Source organism: Hemicordylus capensis, chromosome 3 (genome assembly GCF_027244095.1).
Source record: "Hemicordylus capensis ecotype Gifberg chromosome 3, rHemCap1.1.pri, whole genome shotgun sequence".
Lineage (NCBI taxonomy): Eukaryota > Metazoa > Chordata > Lepidosauria > Squamata > Cordylidae > Hemicordylus > Hemicordylus capensis.
This window is the reverse complement of record NC_069659.1, coordinates 34,397,393-34,416,012: the sequence shown is the minus strand read 5'-3', so window position 1 is coordinate 34,416,012 and position 18,620 is coordinate 34,397,393. Positions and strand designations below refer to the sequence as shown.

Here is an 18,620-nt window from a genome sequence, read left to right as displayed (position 1 = left end):
TCCTTTTGTCGGCCCTTTAAATTCCTTTGAGATAGACAAGATTAAACAACCTCCTAGGCATAAGGGGTGAATACATTCAGGAGAATCGTAGTTACTTCCCAGGTATGCGTTCATTGCATATCCACAAGAACAGGCTCCCATTCAAAGATCATCCAGAGACTCCTTGTGGACCCACTGCAAGCACAAAGGTACAAAGACTTGCCTTGTAGTTGGATAACTAACCCATTTAGCTCAGCACTGTCTTATGACTGGTAGGAGCTCTCCACGTTCTTGGATAAAAGTCTGCCCCTACTATCCTGTAACTGGAGATTGAACCTTAAATTTGCAAATTATGCATTCTGCAATCAAGCTATGGCTTCTCTTTCTCCCCTATTTGTGTGAAGTGGCTTTTCTCTTAGTTGTATGCTTTATCACTGCAACAATAAACAATGAAAAATGTTTAGTATCTGCCTGCCTCTTAGAGACAGATGTGGATCCTGAGAGATCTACCCAGCTTTGGACCAATATAAGCAATAGTGATTTTTTAAACAAAAACATTGGTATACTGTTTCAAGGGAAGCTTTAAGTACTGTCAGCAAGGCTCCAGTGAGATTTGATTGTCAGGGTCTTGGGGAAATAATTCTTCCTGCTGCAGTAATCTGAGAGCCCCAGCTCAAAAGTTGAAGATGATCCTTCACCATATACGAGTCCAAGGCCAAGAGGAGGCATTGCATACTAGTGTTTGGCGGCCGAATGTGCAAAGAGGACGCTTGAGAATTCATTCTTCGAAATGGGAGGAAATTATTCTCTTGCACAAAGAAATGCTGGAGAACAACATGTTTCTCAGTTATTTCCAAACTTTTGACAATTAAGTGTGTGTGAGAGTTACAGACAGACATTGAAAGGAAAACACTGAAAAATCTTGGTGTATTTAATTTTCTTTAGGTTATTATCTGCTATTTTAAGAGTTTCAGAAGTGGAGTCTCGAGCAATAAGAGCAAACTTAACGCACCTTCTGAGCCCACAAATGGGAAAAGATATTGTGTGGTTCCTTAAGCGGTGGGCAAAAACCTATCTCCTGGTGGATGAAAAACTGTATGACCAGGTAAGATGCTTTTAATACTTTTTCTATTCAGACAGCTAGTTCAGTGTCCTCTCTAATTTTTTTTATCTGTGTGCGGAATGAATTTTGTTCTGGGCGGCAGTATCAAGGCAGTGTGTGCGCACCTGCATTCAGAGTGGGGCCTTCCTGATTCAGCCTGAGCGGGATCTAAAATTAACTGAGCGGACATTAAAAAACATCCGAGTGCTCGCACATGCACATGCCTTAAAGGGAACACTGATCTAGTTTCAGGTTTGTTGCAGTAAGCTTTTTGGAGTTGCTAGGGGAAGCAGGGACTTCTTCCTAGCACTATCTTGCTCACTACCTGTTCCCAAGGCCTCTTCCATGCAGCAGTAAAGCGAAGGATATTCCAAGCCTTTCTGCAAGCTCCAAGCACAATCTTACTCCCCATATGCACAGTGATGCAGGCTTCCATGCTAGTTCCTAGCATGATCTTACTCTCTGTACGAATGCCCAACAGGGACCTTGCATGATTTTCACGTCACGTGCTGGCCAGCTTTTGTCTTCCTAGAAGAAACCACATGTCTCCCTAGTTGCCACAAAAATAACAAAAAGGGGTGGATTCTTCTTAGAATGCAAAAGCTGGGCACCAGGTAGTGCTGCAAAAATTGTGTACGCATGTGTACAGGGGGTACGATCATGCTAGGTAATAGCTTGGAATGTGTGAAAGCTTCAAACATTCCACCATGTATTGCCATATGGAGGTGGCTTAAGTCATCGGAATACATGTAGCTGTCTACATATGCAACACGATGAGGGTTATATAGAGTACTGAGGTGAAACAGTGAACTGTAAGGTAAAGGTAAAGTGTGCCATTAAGTTGATTTCGACTCCTGGCACCCACAGAACCCTGTGGTTTTCTTTTGGTAGAATACAGGAGGGGTTTGCCATTGCCTCCTCCTGCACAGTATGAGATGATGCCTTTCAGGCATATGGAACAGAACTGTATACCTCTGAATTAAGTGAGCGCTATTTAGATTGGACCTCAGTTTAGAAGCTAGTAGGGACCTCAAAACACACCACGGGTTTATGTTTGGCCTCTGCTAACTGAGCAAAGAGGCACCTTTCAAAATGGTGATTCTCTTATATTTAGCAGGGGGAAAGCAACTGGCCCTCTCCAAAAGCGGTGTAGTAGTGGTAGTAGTAGTTTGTGACTTGAAAACTTGGATAGATGACACCCCCAGGAATAACATTGTTATGATTTTCCTATGACTGTGATTAACTGACTCTTCAAGAGAAAACCCAAATGCTTGGAACATAGGAAGCTGCCAAATACTGAGTCAGACCATTTGTCTATCTAGCTCAGTACTGTCTTTACAGACTGGCACTGGCTTCTCCAAGGTTGCAGGCAGGAATCTCTCTCAGCCCTATCTTGGAGAAGCCAGGGAGGGAACTTGAAACCTTTTTCTCTTCCCAGAGCGGCCCATCCCCTGAGGGGAATATCTTCCAGTGCTCACACTTCTAGTCTCCCATTCAGATGTGACCAGGGTGGACCCTGCTTAGCTAAGGGAACAAGTCATGCTTGCTACCACAAGACCAGCTCTCTTCTCCTGGAATTTCAGGGAGAAGTGTATTCTATGTATAGAGCATGTGTACAGAACAAAACTGGGTAACAAAACTGACAATTCCTTTTATAAAAATAGTATATGACTTCTCTAATATCTTGGAAGATTCACTTTCATGGGGAGAATGCTTTGTTGTACATAATTCTTTTAAATCTGAGACTGAGAGAGCTGTATTAATATTTCTTTGGGTGAGACAGCTACCAGTCACATTCTGAGTTCTCTGCAGATATCTCTGTGTTATATGCACTCTTGCTTGCTCACTCACTCTTTTTCAAAAATAAGTGAGAAATGCTTAAAATTAAGATTAGCTCAATGAAAAAACATAAGACGCTTAGCCTGAATCAGACCATTGGTCCATCCATGTAGGAAATTGGTATTGTCTACACTAAGTAGCACTCAGAGCAGCGGCAGCATAAGCCATCTGTTCCTCCGCTGCAGTCCCTTGAGCCCCGCCCCCCAAGTCATTCCTGAGGTTTGAGAGACCCTCGGGAATCCCAGGGAGGGGGGTGCAGTGGAGTGGGAAATCCCCAGCACAGAGGCACCTTCCATGAGCAGAGTTTAGGATTTACTGTTTCTGTGGGGGGGGGAGTGTTTAATTCCCAGAAATAGATATCCTTGTTCAGGAATAGAAATAATTGTTCAGGAATGGCTTTTTGAGGCACTCCAATGAAGAGGAGAGAATGGAGATGGCTTGCATTAGTTACCCCTCTGAATGCTAACCATTTATTGACAGTGGCTCTACAGGGTTCCAGGCAGGGGTCTTTCACAGCCCTACCTGTAGACACTAAGAACTGAACATGGGCTCTTCTGGATGCACAACAGGTGCTTTAACACTAATCTACAGCCCTTCCCCAGCAGAGCCTTTGTACTTTGCCGTTATTTTTTGTAAAGCATGATCACTTTCTTTCTTTAAACAGATCAGCCTACCATTCAATACAGCATTTGGTGCTGACACAGAGGGCTCTCAGTGGATTGTGGGTTACCTCTTGGAGAAAGTAATCAGTAACCTTTCAGTGTGGAGTTCTGAGCAGGATCTTGCAAATGACACTGTGCAATTGCTAGTAACGCTGGTAGAAAGAAGAGAGAGGTAAGTGAAATGGAGTGGGGTGGGGGAATATCTCTTAATAATTAATTCTCTTAGCCAGCCAGCGTTGGGATGTGGCAAGGCAATGCCTGCCGGAGAGGGAGGCACCTGATTGACTGAGCTCCGTTTGGCCGGCGGAGGCACCTGATTGGCTGGTGCCCAAGCCATTGTGAGGAGGGGCCCTCCATCTTGGCTACAGCCTGGGCTGGGAGGTGGGAGGCAATGGGATGGACTGGCCCTGGCCTGGCCCTGGCGCCAGAGGGGGTGAGTGGGCTTCTATATTCTATATATTTAATTATCTTGGGACATGCGTGCCCAGGATTTGGCGGTGGAACTCTCGCGACGACACGATGCAAGAGTTCCGAAGTGAGGACTGAGGAGGAGAGGGGGAAGAAAGTGCCGGTGGTGGCCGGCCGGCCAGCAGAGTAGTGGGGAGAGAAAGGCAGCGGCGGGCAGTGGGCGAGAAAGGCGGTGGGCAGCGGGCGGGGGGAGAGAAAGGCAGAGGGCAGGGGGAGGGAAAGGCGGCGGGCAGCAGGTGGGAGGAGAGAAAGGTGGCGGGCAGCGGGTGGGGGAGAGAGGTGGCAGGAGGGAGGGAGAAAAAACGGCAGCGGTGTGGCCCTTCTTGGCCGGCCACCGCAGCTCTGTGAGTGGGGAGGAACAGGAGGGGAGGAGGGCTGGAGAGCGTGGACCAGAGGGAAGGGGAAGAGAGGAGTGACCGGGGCAGGAGGGAGGGGGAAACAGCCGGCCCCAAAGCACCACACAGATGCTCTGTGTGGGGTTGGCTAGTCTCTTAATATTCTTCAGATATATTATCTTAAAACTGCTGGTAATGGTGGTATGTGTATGTGTTAGGGGAGTAATCAGAGTTGAGTCACCTAGTAGTCTACCAGTTCTTGATTTTGAGTCCAAGATTAATTCTGAACACCTGGATTGTTTTGTGCTCAGTAGTTTCATGGCTGGTGTACACATATATGTTCATCGCTTGATCTGATGACTTACTTGCCTGTATGAATGAGCCATCTTGGAACTAATGCTACAGATAAAACTTTCATGTTGCCCAATATAGTATCTTTAGATTTGTATATTAGATGGCATATAAATATGAATAAAAAATAACACAATGCTTTTCACTGAGATTAGTTCACACATCCAGCTGTAAGTTATGAAAATACTATAAACATATGATGCATATCAGCTGAACCGGACTGAAAGAGTCATAGCATTCTATCTAGTGATTAAAAAAGAAAAGGTTCAGTGCTGATTGATGCATCCATTGGCTGTCTGGTCAGAGTTGCAAAGGTTACACTGTTGGTCAACTATAATATACTCCAGGTTAGGTAACATTATTTATTCTAAGGTCCAGAATTCACATAGTTGCAAACTGTTTATGTCCACAAACCTGACAAGTGCCATTCTGTGACAGTTAACCATACCACACATTCCCAAGGCTTGGTTATAAAGCATATGATGCAACAGCCTTGCTGATACTAAGCAGGTCTGGGTCTAGTCAGTGCCTAGATGGGAAACTTCCGGGAACCTATGTACAGTGCCCTTTCATAGGAAACATACATGTGATATTCTATAGTAGGGTAGTTGTGGAGTGGGGCAACTACGGACAGTGGCCCACATGTTCCACGGGGAGGGAGAAGGGCTACGTGCTTGCAGAGAGACTGGAGAGTAGCTGAGGCTAAGGCCTTTTCTGCAGCCTGACATGCATGGAGAAGCAATCTTTGCTTCTCTTCCCTCCCTCCCAAAGCCCTTTTGACTTTGCACGGCCTTCAGGGATCATTTCCCTGGCAGCGAAAAGGGTCTCCACACGTGCTTGGTTGCGGAAAAAGTCAACACCAGCCTCTCTGTGAGTGCACAGCCCACCTTCTGTTCTTGTACTACTGTGGAACATGTGGAGTAGTGTGTCTGCATTATTTCTACCCATATTTTCCCATATTCTCACGAGCAGGACATCAGTTGGCAACACATCATGTACAGAGAGGATGATTCCCTTGCTCATTAAAAACTTATGAAAAAAATCAAACTAGCAAATTTCTTCTAGAGAAAACTTTGGAGCATAAAGGAATTGTGTGCACAAGTAGAAGCTGGATATTTTAAATACAGAAATGAATTCTTTGAGTTGAACCATTTTTCTTGGGTCTAAATATCTTTCTGTTCTTAGGGCAAATTTAGTAATTCAATGTGAAAACTGGTGGAACTTAGCAAAGCAGTTTGCCAGGCGGACGCCACCTCTTCACTTTTTGTCCAGTTCTGTGCAGCGAACGTTAATGAAAGCCTTAGTTCTAGGAGGTTTTGCTCATATGGACACAGATCTCAAACAGCAGTACTGGACAGAGGTAAGATTAATTGGATGGCTTCAGAAAGCAACATGGCTGAAGTCATCAAGCCAGAATTCTTGATTTAAAAGTTCCTATATTAACTTAGATTTTCGAGTGGTGAATTGCTCTCTTTCTAATTCTGATTGTTTGATATTATTTATAGAATATCAAGTAGGTAATGTTAGCACTCTGACATTTAACTTGGATCTATGTAAACTTAATTATTTCAAGAACATCTTGGTTGAACTGTACAATCCATTCAGAAGCATCAACTCTTGACTACTAACATAATTAGAAGTTAAATGTGAAATTAGAGTGTGTGTATGTGTTAGTCTATTTTCACAGATATTGTAGGTGAAGAAGTTACACATGCTGACTTTCTTATGTTCTAGTCTGAGAACCTTCAGGATGAATAATATTTTGGTTTACTAGAATAATTGGTCTTAAGTGCTGTGTGTGGTATATTTATATAAGATTAAAATAAAGCCTAACCCTAATTATACATGTGCATACTTCATGCTTGCTCTTTTTACAGGACTTTGCTGCTGCTTTTCAGCATTGAGCTACCAACATGGTATTTAACTAAAATCAATATTGAAATAACAAAACCCTAAATTGTCAAACTCCATAAAAAAACATCAGCAGATGATCATAAAAATAATAAAGGAGGCAAACTCCCAAAGGAAGAATGGAACAGAATTCTGTTCAGCAGATAACTTAAGAAATGAGATGAAAAAGGGAGATAACCAGACAGCCTGTGGAAGGGCATTCTTGAGCTCTGGGGCTACAATAAAAAAGGCACTGCTTCTTGCAGAGGCTAGTCCTGTTTCCAAATAACTTATAGCATGAAGTATGCCGTCACTGGCTCATCTTAAACTTGAAGGAGACGTTTTTGGGTGGAGGGAAGTACTCTCTGAGAAGTGCACTCTTTTCCTTACTGAATATGTTAATAACATGTTAATATCTGCAGTGTATTCATATTTCTATTTAATTAGAAATATGAAACATGAAACTGTAAATCTGGGATACATTTTCTCGCCTTTGCTCTCTAGGTTCTTCAGCCACTTCAACAGCGATTTTTGAATGTGATAAACCAAGAGAACTTCCAACAGATCTGCCAAGAAGAGGAAGTGAAACAGGAAATCACTGCCACCTTAGAGGCACTTTGTGGTATTGCTGAGGCAACTCAGATAGACAATGTAGCAATTCTTTTTAATTTTCTAATGGATTTCCTCAACAATTGCATTGGACTAATGGAGGTGTACAAGAATACGCCAGAGACTGTTAACCTCATCATAGAAGTTTTTGTGGAAGTTGCACATAAACAAATATGTTATCTTGGAGAGGTAAATAGTACTACAAATACTCTTAGAGGGTCTGGATGTAGGGTGTAATTTATAAAAACTGCAAGTCTATACAAGTGGATACTCAGCATATCTAATTCCTCTGAATACACACATGTTGGATTTTTCAGCCTTTCCTCATTCTACCTGTCCATTCATTTGAGAATATTACTTACCTTACTGGATGAGGTTAAAGGACCATCTAGTCCAGCGTTCTGTTTTCAGTAGGAATGTTCCTGGACATTAAATAAATTGAAAGCTGCCATATTTCAGCAAAAAAAGTTTTGAAAGGAGACTTCTGTGTGAAGTTTCTGAGTTGGAATTAATGTGCAGATTTAGCATTATTGAGCTGAATGGAGACATGGAGTAACTTGTTCACTATAGGTGGCAATTGTCTCTTGGTTGGTGTTTTTGTACATCATTCAACTTGTTTTGTCTATTCACTGCCAATTTGGAACTGGTTACACCTACTCTGACTGGGCATGTTACCCTTTTGATTGGATCTTGTTTGAATTTGTGCTCTGCATAGCAAATTGTGTGTGTTTGTGTAAAATCTGTGAACATTAGATAAATGTGTATGACAGAGTAGGCCCTGGCCCATGAAATATTATGCCACAGTACTGTACATTTGTTCTTTTAGATCCTGTAGGTCTGTCTTATTTTTGCTGCAATAGTCTTACTTAGCTACAGTCTTGGAATTTGTTTTTAAAGAAAGTAAGTCAAAAATCCCAAAGCATGAGTCCAATCCCTTAGCAAATCTAAAGTAAGTCTTTGCATACTGATCATATGCTTTTTATTTAATCAGGTTTACCAAGTCGCAGCTGGTTACATACATTGTGAACTTAAGCTAACACACATCCTTTATCAAACTGTTTTTTCTTCTCTTTGCAGTCTAAAGCCATGAATTTATATGAAGCCTGTCTGACCTTACTTCAAGTATATTCCAAGAATAACTTGGGTAGACAACGAATAGATGTCACAGCAGAAGAGGACCAATATCAGGATCTTCTTCTCATTATGGAACTTCTTACTAACCTACTTTCAAAAGAATTTATTGATTTCAGTGATACAGGTGAGTGGGGAACCCAGAACTAAAAACATCAGGTATTTGCTCCTAAGGGCCCCTTTAAACATTAAAAAGCAAAACAAAACCCAACTCTTTAAAGCATAAGCCTGGATATCTGAAGCCTTTCCCCACAAGAACCTGCTTGGTCACTGAGATCTTATTGCAAGCCCTTCTGTAGGTTTTCCTCCCTTTGATGGGTTGCCACCAGGGAAATAATCTTCTCTTTGGTTACCCCAGTTGTGGAACTCACTCCCCAAGGATGTTTGGCTGGCTCCGACTAATTTGCTTATATTTAACTTAATTGTGACTTTGAGAGGTTTTGCTTTTGGTTGGTTGTTTTTTTACTTCTGCTCTTGGGTTCTGCTATATGGTTTTTATTTTGTTGATCATATTATTTATTTTTTATTTATTTGATTTCTATACTGCCCTTCCAAAAATGGCTCAAAAATGGCATATGCTTCCCACCTGTTTTTGTGATGTTTAGTTTTTACAATTTTGATATGTTAATATTGTGCACTGGTCTTGCTAATTTGGAGCCCTCCTTGGAACTTTTGACAAATTGAAATGTGGGGTATAAATATTAAATAAAAATATAATGGTTCAACAAATATTTGGAAAACATTCTTGTCATAAAAGCATATGTGTTCGAGACCTGGGATTAGCTATGGTTACCTGTTGGTTTATTCTTGTGTAATGTATGAAACACCTAGTTTCTGTCTTTATTGTGCTCAGTTTGAGATGTAACAGTTTAGAATGGGGTTGTAGGAGGGGATCAGGCTAGCTCGCCAGCGGAACATCTGCTTTGCATGCAGAAGGTCCCAGGTTCAATCCCTGGCATCTCCAAGTAAGGCTGGGAGAGACTGCTGCCTCAAACCTTGGAGAGCTGCTGCCAGTCAGTGTAGACAGTACTGAGCTAGATAGGCCAATGGTCTGACTTGGTATAAGGCAGCTTTGAATGTTTCTAGAACTGGCATATTCCATATTCTGAACTATGAAACAGTTATGTTAGCACAAGGTAGACTGCTAGCCATATTATTGGTCATTGTTCTGAAATGCATCTAAAATGTCTATTTCGAGACCATTTTTAATCTGAAGTCTCTGAAACAGAAGAAAATACTGTATACCCATTTCATAAAGTTTGTAACTGAAGCTGTTTTAGTCTGATATGGTAGCTTCCTGATTATCTTCTAGCTGAAATTCTTCATGCTTCTCCACTTTTGCAGAGTTGCCCTCTGTCCTTTCCTAGCTGGGTTTCAGTTTGTTCTTGTCTGTCTTTAATTCCAAAGATACACTGGCTATAATTCAACAAATTTCTACATTGCATTGTGGTGTTAGCGAGTGTTTAAAAATACATCTGTACCAAGCTCTGAACACAGAACATGCAGAACTGGTATGTGTTTAATACCCCTCACTGTACTACTTAGCAACTCTGAGGTGCAAGAACACTGAAATACACAAAGCCAAGTTCAGAAATGGCTGAAATAGAGATCACAAATTCCAATTGCTTTAGTGTAATTCCAGTTGTTGTTGTTGTTGTTGTTGTTGTTTTTTGGCAGGAGGGATAAAAAAGAGATATCAAACTCTGCTAAAGTTTGAAGTTCAGGATGAAATTTTGGGTAGGATAATGTGTGGTGTCTTCATGTGCTAAATGTAAAATGTGATGTATCTCTTTTTCTTTCTCCCCCCTCCTTTAGATGAAGTGTTTAGGGGACATGAACCTGGGCAAGCCACAGGCAGGTCTGTGTCAGCAGCAGATGTAGTTTTATATGGAGTGAATCTAATCCTGCCCTTAATGTCCCAAGATTTGCTAAAAGTAAGTATAGATCTAGATCATGATCCATTGACACTCATAAATATGGGTTCTGCACCTGCGCAGAATACTTCAGGTAAAATTCGTTAGTTCCTAGTGGTGCCAACAACTGCCATCTGTGCATGCTCCACGTCTGTTGGTATTGGCAGTTCAGTGCCCATTTCCCTAAGTTCCTATCTGACCACCAATGTGCTCACATCTTTGGTTGCTTTGGCTCCTCAGAAAGTTACTTCTCCTTATTTAAGCCTGTTGCAATTGACAAAAATGCTCTATTGGCTTCACCCGGACTGTTTCTGACTACTCTTTTGAAGGCAAGTCCAATCCTAGAATGGTCCCCTTTTCCTGAACTTCACAGAGATCTCTCCGATTTCTTCTCTTGTTCTCCCTGTGCTTTAGAGTGTGCTCCAGCAATGTGCTCAACAAAGTCTATAGCATTTTGGAAATATTACTTAAAGCAGTGCTCTTCATTGCAAGACTTGGGAGCCAGCGACAGCTTTCATCGACCCTCAATGGCTCCGTGGCTAATTGTTGGTTTGGCCTGTGTGAAGCTTTGGTCGAAGTCAAATATTTTGCTGACCAGTTTGCTGACAGTTGTTCCCTCTAACAGGGATTCCCAGATGATGTTCACGACAACTCCCAGCATCCCCAACTGCAATGGCCTTTGGCTGGAGATTATGGGAGATGTAGTCAATAACTTTTGGGGATCCCTGTTAGAGGGAACAGAGGTGTAACTAGGGAAAATGGCGCCCGGGGCAAGCACTGAAATTGCGCCACCGCCGCCCCCCCCAACATATATCTGACTGACACACATGTTTCAGAAAACTTTTATTTTAAAAATTTAAAAAATTACAAAAATTACCAAAAATTTCAAAATGCACTACATACTTAGGTTTTTCCCCACAACAACCCTGTGAAGTTGGCTTGTATCTCAAACATCAGAATTATGATGCAATGATGATTATTATGATTATGATGCCCCTCCCTCACGCCCTGGTTCTGTTCCTGACTTTCCCTTGTGAGTGACTGTATTTTAACAAAGCGAAAACCAAGGACTCCAAAGTAATTCGAGGGACTAGGGTGATAGTGCTAAAGACTCCTTATTCTCCCGCTGTTAAAGAAAGACTCCCCTTTTCCAAAACCGTGCGCTATTTACACCAGAAAAGGTTTCAAATGGAGGGGGAAGCATTTATGCATTTATGCTTTGTTTTATGTTACAATTTCAAAGTTAGAAAAACTATAAAAGGGCCATTTCCCATTTTAGAGAAGATATGCACTGCCTTAGTTGCAAATCCTGCTTTTTTGAGATTCCCTGCAATTGAATAAAGCGATAATATACACCTTTGCTATTTAAATTGGTTGGAGAGTATTTATGACAATAAAAAATGAAATGGCATTTCAGATGCAACATTGGTTGCCTAAGACCACTCAGATTTAACTAATCTTCATCACATTGACAAAAAGAGCAATTAAAATTAAAATCCATGACTAAAACCAAACCGCTTTGGGGTTGTTTTTAATGAAAGGTGGTATATAAATTTAACAATAAATGTTTAGAAGTATATACTTTCACCCCCTGCCCAACCTACAACTAATTCCAGCTTATTTTCAAAGGGCTTCTAGTTTTATTTACAAATTGCTTGGCAGCACCAATGTTTAAGTAATCACTAATTGCTCCTAATGATAGTTTTACTTATTGTTACATTTATATACCACCTTCCATTAAAACATTCTCTGTTCATCTGATTTTCAGTCTGGTTAGTTAAATCAGTGGAGGTTTAGACTTTCCTGATGGGCTGAAACAGCTAATCCATTTTGATGATGACATATAATTAAATTAGCTTGCATTACATAGTGAAAAAGTCCAGGAAGGGAGAGATGGGGGGGATGTGGAACCCAAGGTTCCACATCCCCCCATCTCCCCCTCCCTGAACCTTTTCAGTTAAAACGTGGTTAGATTATAGGGGAGGAAGGACTTGAATGAGCAAAAAGGGGAACTGGTTCGGGCGTTCAGGAAGTTGTTCAAAAGAGGGAGTTGTTCAGGAAGTTTGCTCTGGTGCGTGTCCTCCTCTCGACGCGTGCGCGACTGGTGGCGGGGCGGCGGGGCGCGCCAGGGAGCGAGAGTCAGAGACTTGGACTACGAAGACGCCGCGGCGCCCAGTGCTGGATGAGCAATGCCAATGGGGGGGGGGGGGCGCCGGGGGAGGGGGATTGCTCTGCGAAAATAAATACATAAATAAATAAAAATTTTATCGGCAAATTGGCGGGGGCACTTTTTGGCGCCCCCTGCCAAGTGGCGCCCGGGGCACGTGCCCCCCCTGCCCCCCTATAGTTACGCCTATGAGAGGGAACACTGTTGCTGACACAGTGCAGAGGTGACTGTCATGTGTATGACACCGCTGATGGGGAGAGGAGTTTGCCATCCAGGAATGTATGTTTTAACCAAGTGGGCTTCTCACCCAACAAGTGTACGCCTCTGGTCCTGGCTAGGTCCTGGCTAGGCCAGGCCAAGGATTGCCCAGACAAGTGAAAAATGAAGAAGAGGGATTCTTGTCTCCCCTACTATCTCTTCTGCTGCTAATAACAAAAAGAATACCAAAAGCAGAACACAGTCCTTGACAAAGTCAAGGCACACACTTGAGTAGAGGTATGCAGTTTCAAAATACAATAGCAAGTAAGTGAATGGGACAGAAACAAATACAAAAGGCAAGCCTCAGAATAAAATGCTCTCTCCCGCTGCCGACAGCCTGCTAAAACAGTTTTCCAAGTTGACTTCTCCGTCCTAGATGTTTCCAGTCGACGTCAGTATCCACTCAGGTCTTTTCCCTTCTGCCCAATACTCTGTTTCAGGCCTTAGTTACGTAGTTTCACTCTCACTTCCCCCGCTCCCAGTTCAAAAACAAGCCAAGAGCTAATGGCCTCGTTGTCGTGCTCCAAGCTTGGCCTTGTTTTGACTAGGAGGTGAGAGGCAAAGACCAAAGTGCTCCAAAGCAGCAGGTGTGTGTGTGCTGTTCTCAGCAAAAACAGTGTCTCACAGCACGACTGTACAAATGGTTTTTCTTGGGCCAAAATGACGCTGCTCAGGCCCTTCTGTGGATATAAGCTCAAACACCCACCCAAATAGAGTGCTGTCCATTACTTGACCATTCCCACTGTGCAGTGCTGCAATTTACCCAGTGCCAGTGGGGCTCCTTTAAGGGAAAAGGAGCCATCTCAAGCCCCAGTTCCACCTTGGAAGAGTATGTAGAGCACTGGAAAATGTCGTCCTTCCCAGCTCTTTCCTCAGAAAGCTCAACAAGGACAGCACTGGGAAGGAAGACCATACTTCTCAGTACTCTGTGCACTCACCCCCTTTCTTTTAAAAGGTCCCCACTACTGCTTGGCAAAGCATAGCACTGTGTAAAGGTTAGCATTGTGGGAAATGGCTCTCATGCAAACTGGCCACAGCTTGAACAGTAGTGAAGATCACTGGTTTAAGGCAATATGAAATGTGGTCTGTTTGCTCCAGCCATGAAGGCTATATTTAAAAATAAAAGGTGCTGGTTATTACCTATAAAGCCCTAAACAGCTTAGAGCTTGGGTATTTAAGAGAACGTCTTCTTCGCCATGAGCCCCACCACCTGTTAAAATCATCTGGAGAGCTTCATCCTTGGATGCCGCCAAACTTGTCTGGCGGCTTCTCAGGGATGGGCCTTCTCCATTGCTGCCCCTGGGCTTTGGAATGCGCTCTCTGTTGAAAAAAGAGCCTCCCCATCTCTGGCAACTTTTTAAAAGGCACTGAAGACACATTTATTCACCCAGGCTTTTAATTAGGTTCATAGTTTTAAAATTTTTAATACTGGGTTTTAAATGATTTTAATGTTTTAAATGATTTTAATTGTTAATTGATTTGATGTTTTAAATGATTTAAATTGTAAACCACCCAGAGATTCAAGTTTTGGGCAGTATAGAAATATTTTAAATAAATAAATAAATAAATAAATAAATAAATAAATAAAATTTAGAAACTCATGTCCCTGTGACTAGAAATAGCCGTTTAATTTAATTATTCAATTTATATCCCACCTTTATTCCATTATGGAGCTCAAGGGCACTCCCCCCCCAGCCCGGTCCCCAGTATGTCTCTGTCTATGTGTATATGCTTCTACACCAGGAATTCTCAACGTTGGGTCCCCAGATGTTATTGGACCCATAATTCCCAACCAAAGGCCACTGGGGCAGGAGATTATGGGAGTTGAAGTCCAATAACATCTGGAGACCCAGCATTGAGAACCCCTGTTCCACACTGCCCTGGGACCATTTCCGTCTTTAGCAACCGAAGACTCCTCTGTGACATCATACTAACTTAGTCAGAGGCTTAACCACTATTGGCACACAGTTCCTTAATATTTTACAATATAGATTACTTCATACCATTATGTGTTACTTCTGGGCTTGTAGCTTTTCAGAAATCTCCTTAAATTTCAGGTCAAACTGACTTGTATCTACCATAATTTGGTAACTTGATATTTAAACTATATACTTTTGAAAATAGCGTTCTTTTAGTCCCCAGAGTATTTTAAATTAATAATTATGTATAGAGCTGGAGAACTTAGGACTATAGATGAATTGAGAGCAAGTTAAATATGTGTAGAAAGCCATAATATTCTGGTTTTGACTAGTCTGGCCTTTATTTTCACTCTTAGAATGGAAGAATACACTTTAAAAGCCTAAGTAAAACTCATCTCTGCTTTTTTTTTCTCCCGTTACAGTTTCCATCGTTGTGTAATCAGTACTACAAACTAATCACTTTCATTTGTGAAATATTCCCTGAAAAAATTCCACAACTTCCAGAAGACTTGTTTAAAAGCCTTATGTATTCATTAGAATTAGGGATGACATCGTATCCTTTATGTTGAATTTCTGTGCTTGTTGGATTTTAATTACGAAGCAGTCTTAAATGCTTCTCTTTTCACTTAAATTTTTTTCACTTTAAAAGTAAATAGTAATATATACTATTATACTACATCTTTTGACATATATTGTGTTTTTTAAAACTTTCCTGTGTCTGTTTACAAGTACCACTCCCTGATAAGTATGTTTTGTCTCTAGCCTTTCTTCTCTTTCCTTATTGGCTGACATGTTCCGTAGCGTAATGCAGGCAGCTCCAATCTGCCCATGCTGTTGCAGATGTCTAAAGACGCAAGTTTAGAGCAGTATAAAAATATGTTAAATAAATAAATAAATAAAAAGTAAAGACGTGCTAGTGGCCTTCTACAAGAGTGCAGATACTTAGATTGTAGCCTACACTCCTGGAGTGCGGGTATCTTTTAAGTATTTGTGCTCTTGAACAAGATTGCTGGAGCTTCCTTAGACACCTGCAGCCTTACTCTGCTGAACATGTCAGCCATTAAAATTACCAGACTGTTAGCTAAATATTCACACATTGTCTGATCGCCTTAATCTTGTTGAGAATCTGATAGTCTTTGGTCCAGTTTGGATGATACAGTTCCTGCCCCATGCAATTAGAAAGGGAGTGTGGCAAGAGCATGGGTTATGCCTTCCCGTGTGTTTTGTGGTGCTGGTGTTGGCGGGGGGGGGGGCATTCATTTTTCAGATGAATGCCCCACATACATTTTTTGCATGTCCCGCTCTGTAGATTATTTAATCTCCTTCTTAACTGTTTGCTGCTTTTGATGTCCCAGTGATGAAGCGGTTCCAATGCAGGGTATAAATAATCTGCTGCTTAAGACTCTCTGGGTTAGTTTAGATGATCCAGCAAATCCAAGACTGCAACCCAAAGTCTTCTAAGCCTACATACTCTTTCTTCCTTTTTACTACTACACAGAGCTGTGACATTGCAATCCTTATTGGTTTAAACCATAGCTTGTCCAAAGTTGGGAGTTTAACTATGGTTTGCAAACCAGGATTTGAAACTGGGATTACTTCCCACACATCAAGTATTGAAAATGCATTTGTGAACAAGCCCTTGGATTAGAAACTGTCCATGCAGGGGGCCCTGCAGAATCAACAAATGATGTACAAATGGTTGATCAGCTAAACCAACTGAGATAAATATTTCCCCTAAAAACACCCCTTTACAAATCAAACTAAGTATGTACAGGGGAAGGATTTTTTTTTTTTAGCCTAAACATGCTGGCTTTCTATGAGCAGTGATTCCCCCCTCCTCCAAAAAAAGAATATTCAAACAGGTAATGTTATCTTCTGTGAGATGATATGGTATAGTGGCAGAGCTACAAATAATGACTTAGGCAAGCTGTTTCATAGGAACATAGGAAGCTGCCATATACTGACTCAGACCATTGGTCTATCTAGCTCAGTATTGTCTTCACAGACTGGCAGTGGCTTCTCCAAGGTTGCAGGCAGGAATCTCTCTCAGCCCTATCTTGGAGAAGTCAGAGAGGGAACTTGAAACTTTCTGCTCTTTCCAGAGCGGCTTCATCCCCTGAGGGGAATATCTTGCAGTGCTCACACATCAAGTCTCCCATTCAGATGCAACCAGGGCAAACTCTGCTTAGCTATGGGGACAAGTCATGCTTGCTACCTCTTGGCTTCATCCATTCATCTGTAATTACAAGACCAGGGTCATAGTTCAGTGGTAGAGCATCTGCTTTGCTTGCAGAAGGTCCCAGGTTCAATCCCTGGCATCTCTAGATTGGGCTAGGAAAGACTCCTGCCTGAAACATTGGAGAGCCGCTGCCAGTCAGTGTAGACAGTGCTTGAGCTTGATGGACCAGTGGTCTGACTCTGTATAAGGCAGCTTCCTATGTTTCTGGGTTAATACTCGCCTGATTACCTTGTCGGCTTGTTATAACAATAACCAGTTAATCTTTGTGAAGTACTTTAAACACCCCAAAGCACTATACAGCGCAAATGCTAAGTATTATTATTTCTTCCCTTACTCCATTGTCTGAAGTGGTACAGTACAACAGTAGATGTGGGCCTGCAAGCTTGTTTTTGTTTGTTTGTTTTGAGACAGTGGTCTGGAAATACGTCATTCAAAGAAAGGCAACAGAAATTTCAACTCTCTCTATGGTCTTTGAATAATACGTTGCAAAAATATTGTAAGTTGCACATCATAATACTTATGATGTATTGGCACTGTGAAGAACAAATGTACACTGTTTCCAAAAGGGGAAAAAATTGATTCCTTTAATCTGAGTGATCAGAATGAGTTCAGACGTTTGTCAGCTATGCTTAGAAGCTCTGACGCCATTAGCAGAACAATGCACAAAAGCACAGGAGACGGACTCATCCCTCTTCTTAGCAACAAGGCACTTTCTTAAGGTAAGAGAGCACTCCATAGCTCTATTCAGACATTATGCTGTAGAAGTGTACAGATATTTGTAAATTTGTAATTGTGTTCATGTGAATCACTGTGAATGAACACAGGTTCATGTTAAAAAATATCTGGTACAGGCCTCTCAAATGCATGGTACAGATAGGAAGTGTACTGCTGTACCTGTGGTGGTGGTGTTGTTGGTGGTGGTGTTCGTGTTGTTGTTACATTTCTATCCCACTCTTCCTCCAAGGAGCCCAGAGCAGTGTACTACATAGTTAAGTTTCTCCTCACAACAACCCTGTGAAGTAGGTTAGGCTGCGAGAGAAGTGACTGGCCCAGAGTCACCCAGCAAGTATCATGGCTGAATGGGGATTTGAACTCAGGTCTCCCCGGTCCTAGTGCAGCACTCTAACCACTACATAATGTGTGAATGACTGTTCCTGTTTACAGATCTGTACCTGTATACACTGTATACTTGTTGTACAAGTGCTGAACATGTGAATGGGGCTCATGTCTTTGTCTTAAAGAAGTTGGATCTTCAGTACTGACTCTTGACACAACCCAACATTGATACCTGTGACAAAAACACTACATGATTCTGAGCTTGCAGCAGGGAGTGTGTGTGTGTTTCTGTGCCATGCCTCATAGTTTTTAGGTGCTTTAGGTAAAAAAATTGATGACTCTAAAGACAGTGTCCCTGCTCTGATTGAAAGGCAAATTGAACAGCTATTGTTCAGAATAAGACTGTGTGTGATGCCAGCTTCCATAAAGCAAAAATTTGTTTTTTGGACATCTTCTATTAAATGAACTATATTGGTGGTTGGGTCTCAAGAAATGGGATATGTGGCAATATTTCATGAAGGAGAATGTGATCCTTTTCCCACCAGAGAACTGACATAGTGTTGTGTGTGTTGTGGACTAGGAAGTTGCCCAGCTCAAATCTGAATCATGATTGTGAGCCCTTTTGGGACAAGGAACCATTTCACCAGGTCTTTTACTATGTAAGCTGTTATGAGATTTTTTTTGTTTTGTTGAAAAACAGTA

General features: G+C 41.8%; 1 protein-coding gene across 4 annotated transcripts in view; it reads left to right on the top strand.

Annotated features, from left to right (window-relative positions):
- XPO4 (exportin 4) overlaps nucleotides 1–18,620 on the top strand; it is a 124,876-nt gene that overhangs the window by 99,382 nt on the left and 6,874 nt on the right. For all 4 annotated transcript variants that reach the window (XM_053311016.1, XM_053311018.1, XM_053311017.1 and 1 more), the window contains 8 exons: nucleotides 925–1,084; nucleotides 3,585–3,754; nucleotides 5,922–6,096; nucleotides 7,131–7,424; nucleotides 8,313–8,493; nucleotides 10,182–10,300; nucleotides 15,046–15,176; nucleotides 17,464–17,581. In XM_053311016.1, the coding sequence (XP_053166991.1) occupies nucleotides 925–1,084; nucleotides 3,585–3,754; nucleotides 5,922–6,096; nucleotides 7,131–7,424; nucleotides 8,313–8,493; nucleotides 10,182–10,300; nucleotides 15,046–15,176; nucleotides 17,464–17,581 (1,348 nt within the window). The remainder of the gene's footprint in view (nucleotides 1–924; nucleotides 1,085–3,584; nucleotides 3,755–5,921; nucleotides 6,097–7,130; nucleotides 7,425–8,312; nucleotides 8,494–10,181; nucleotides 10,301–15,045; nucleotides 15,177–17,463; nucleotides 17,582–18,620) is intronic.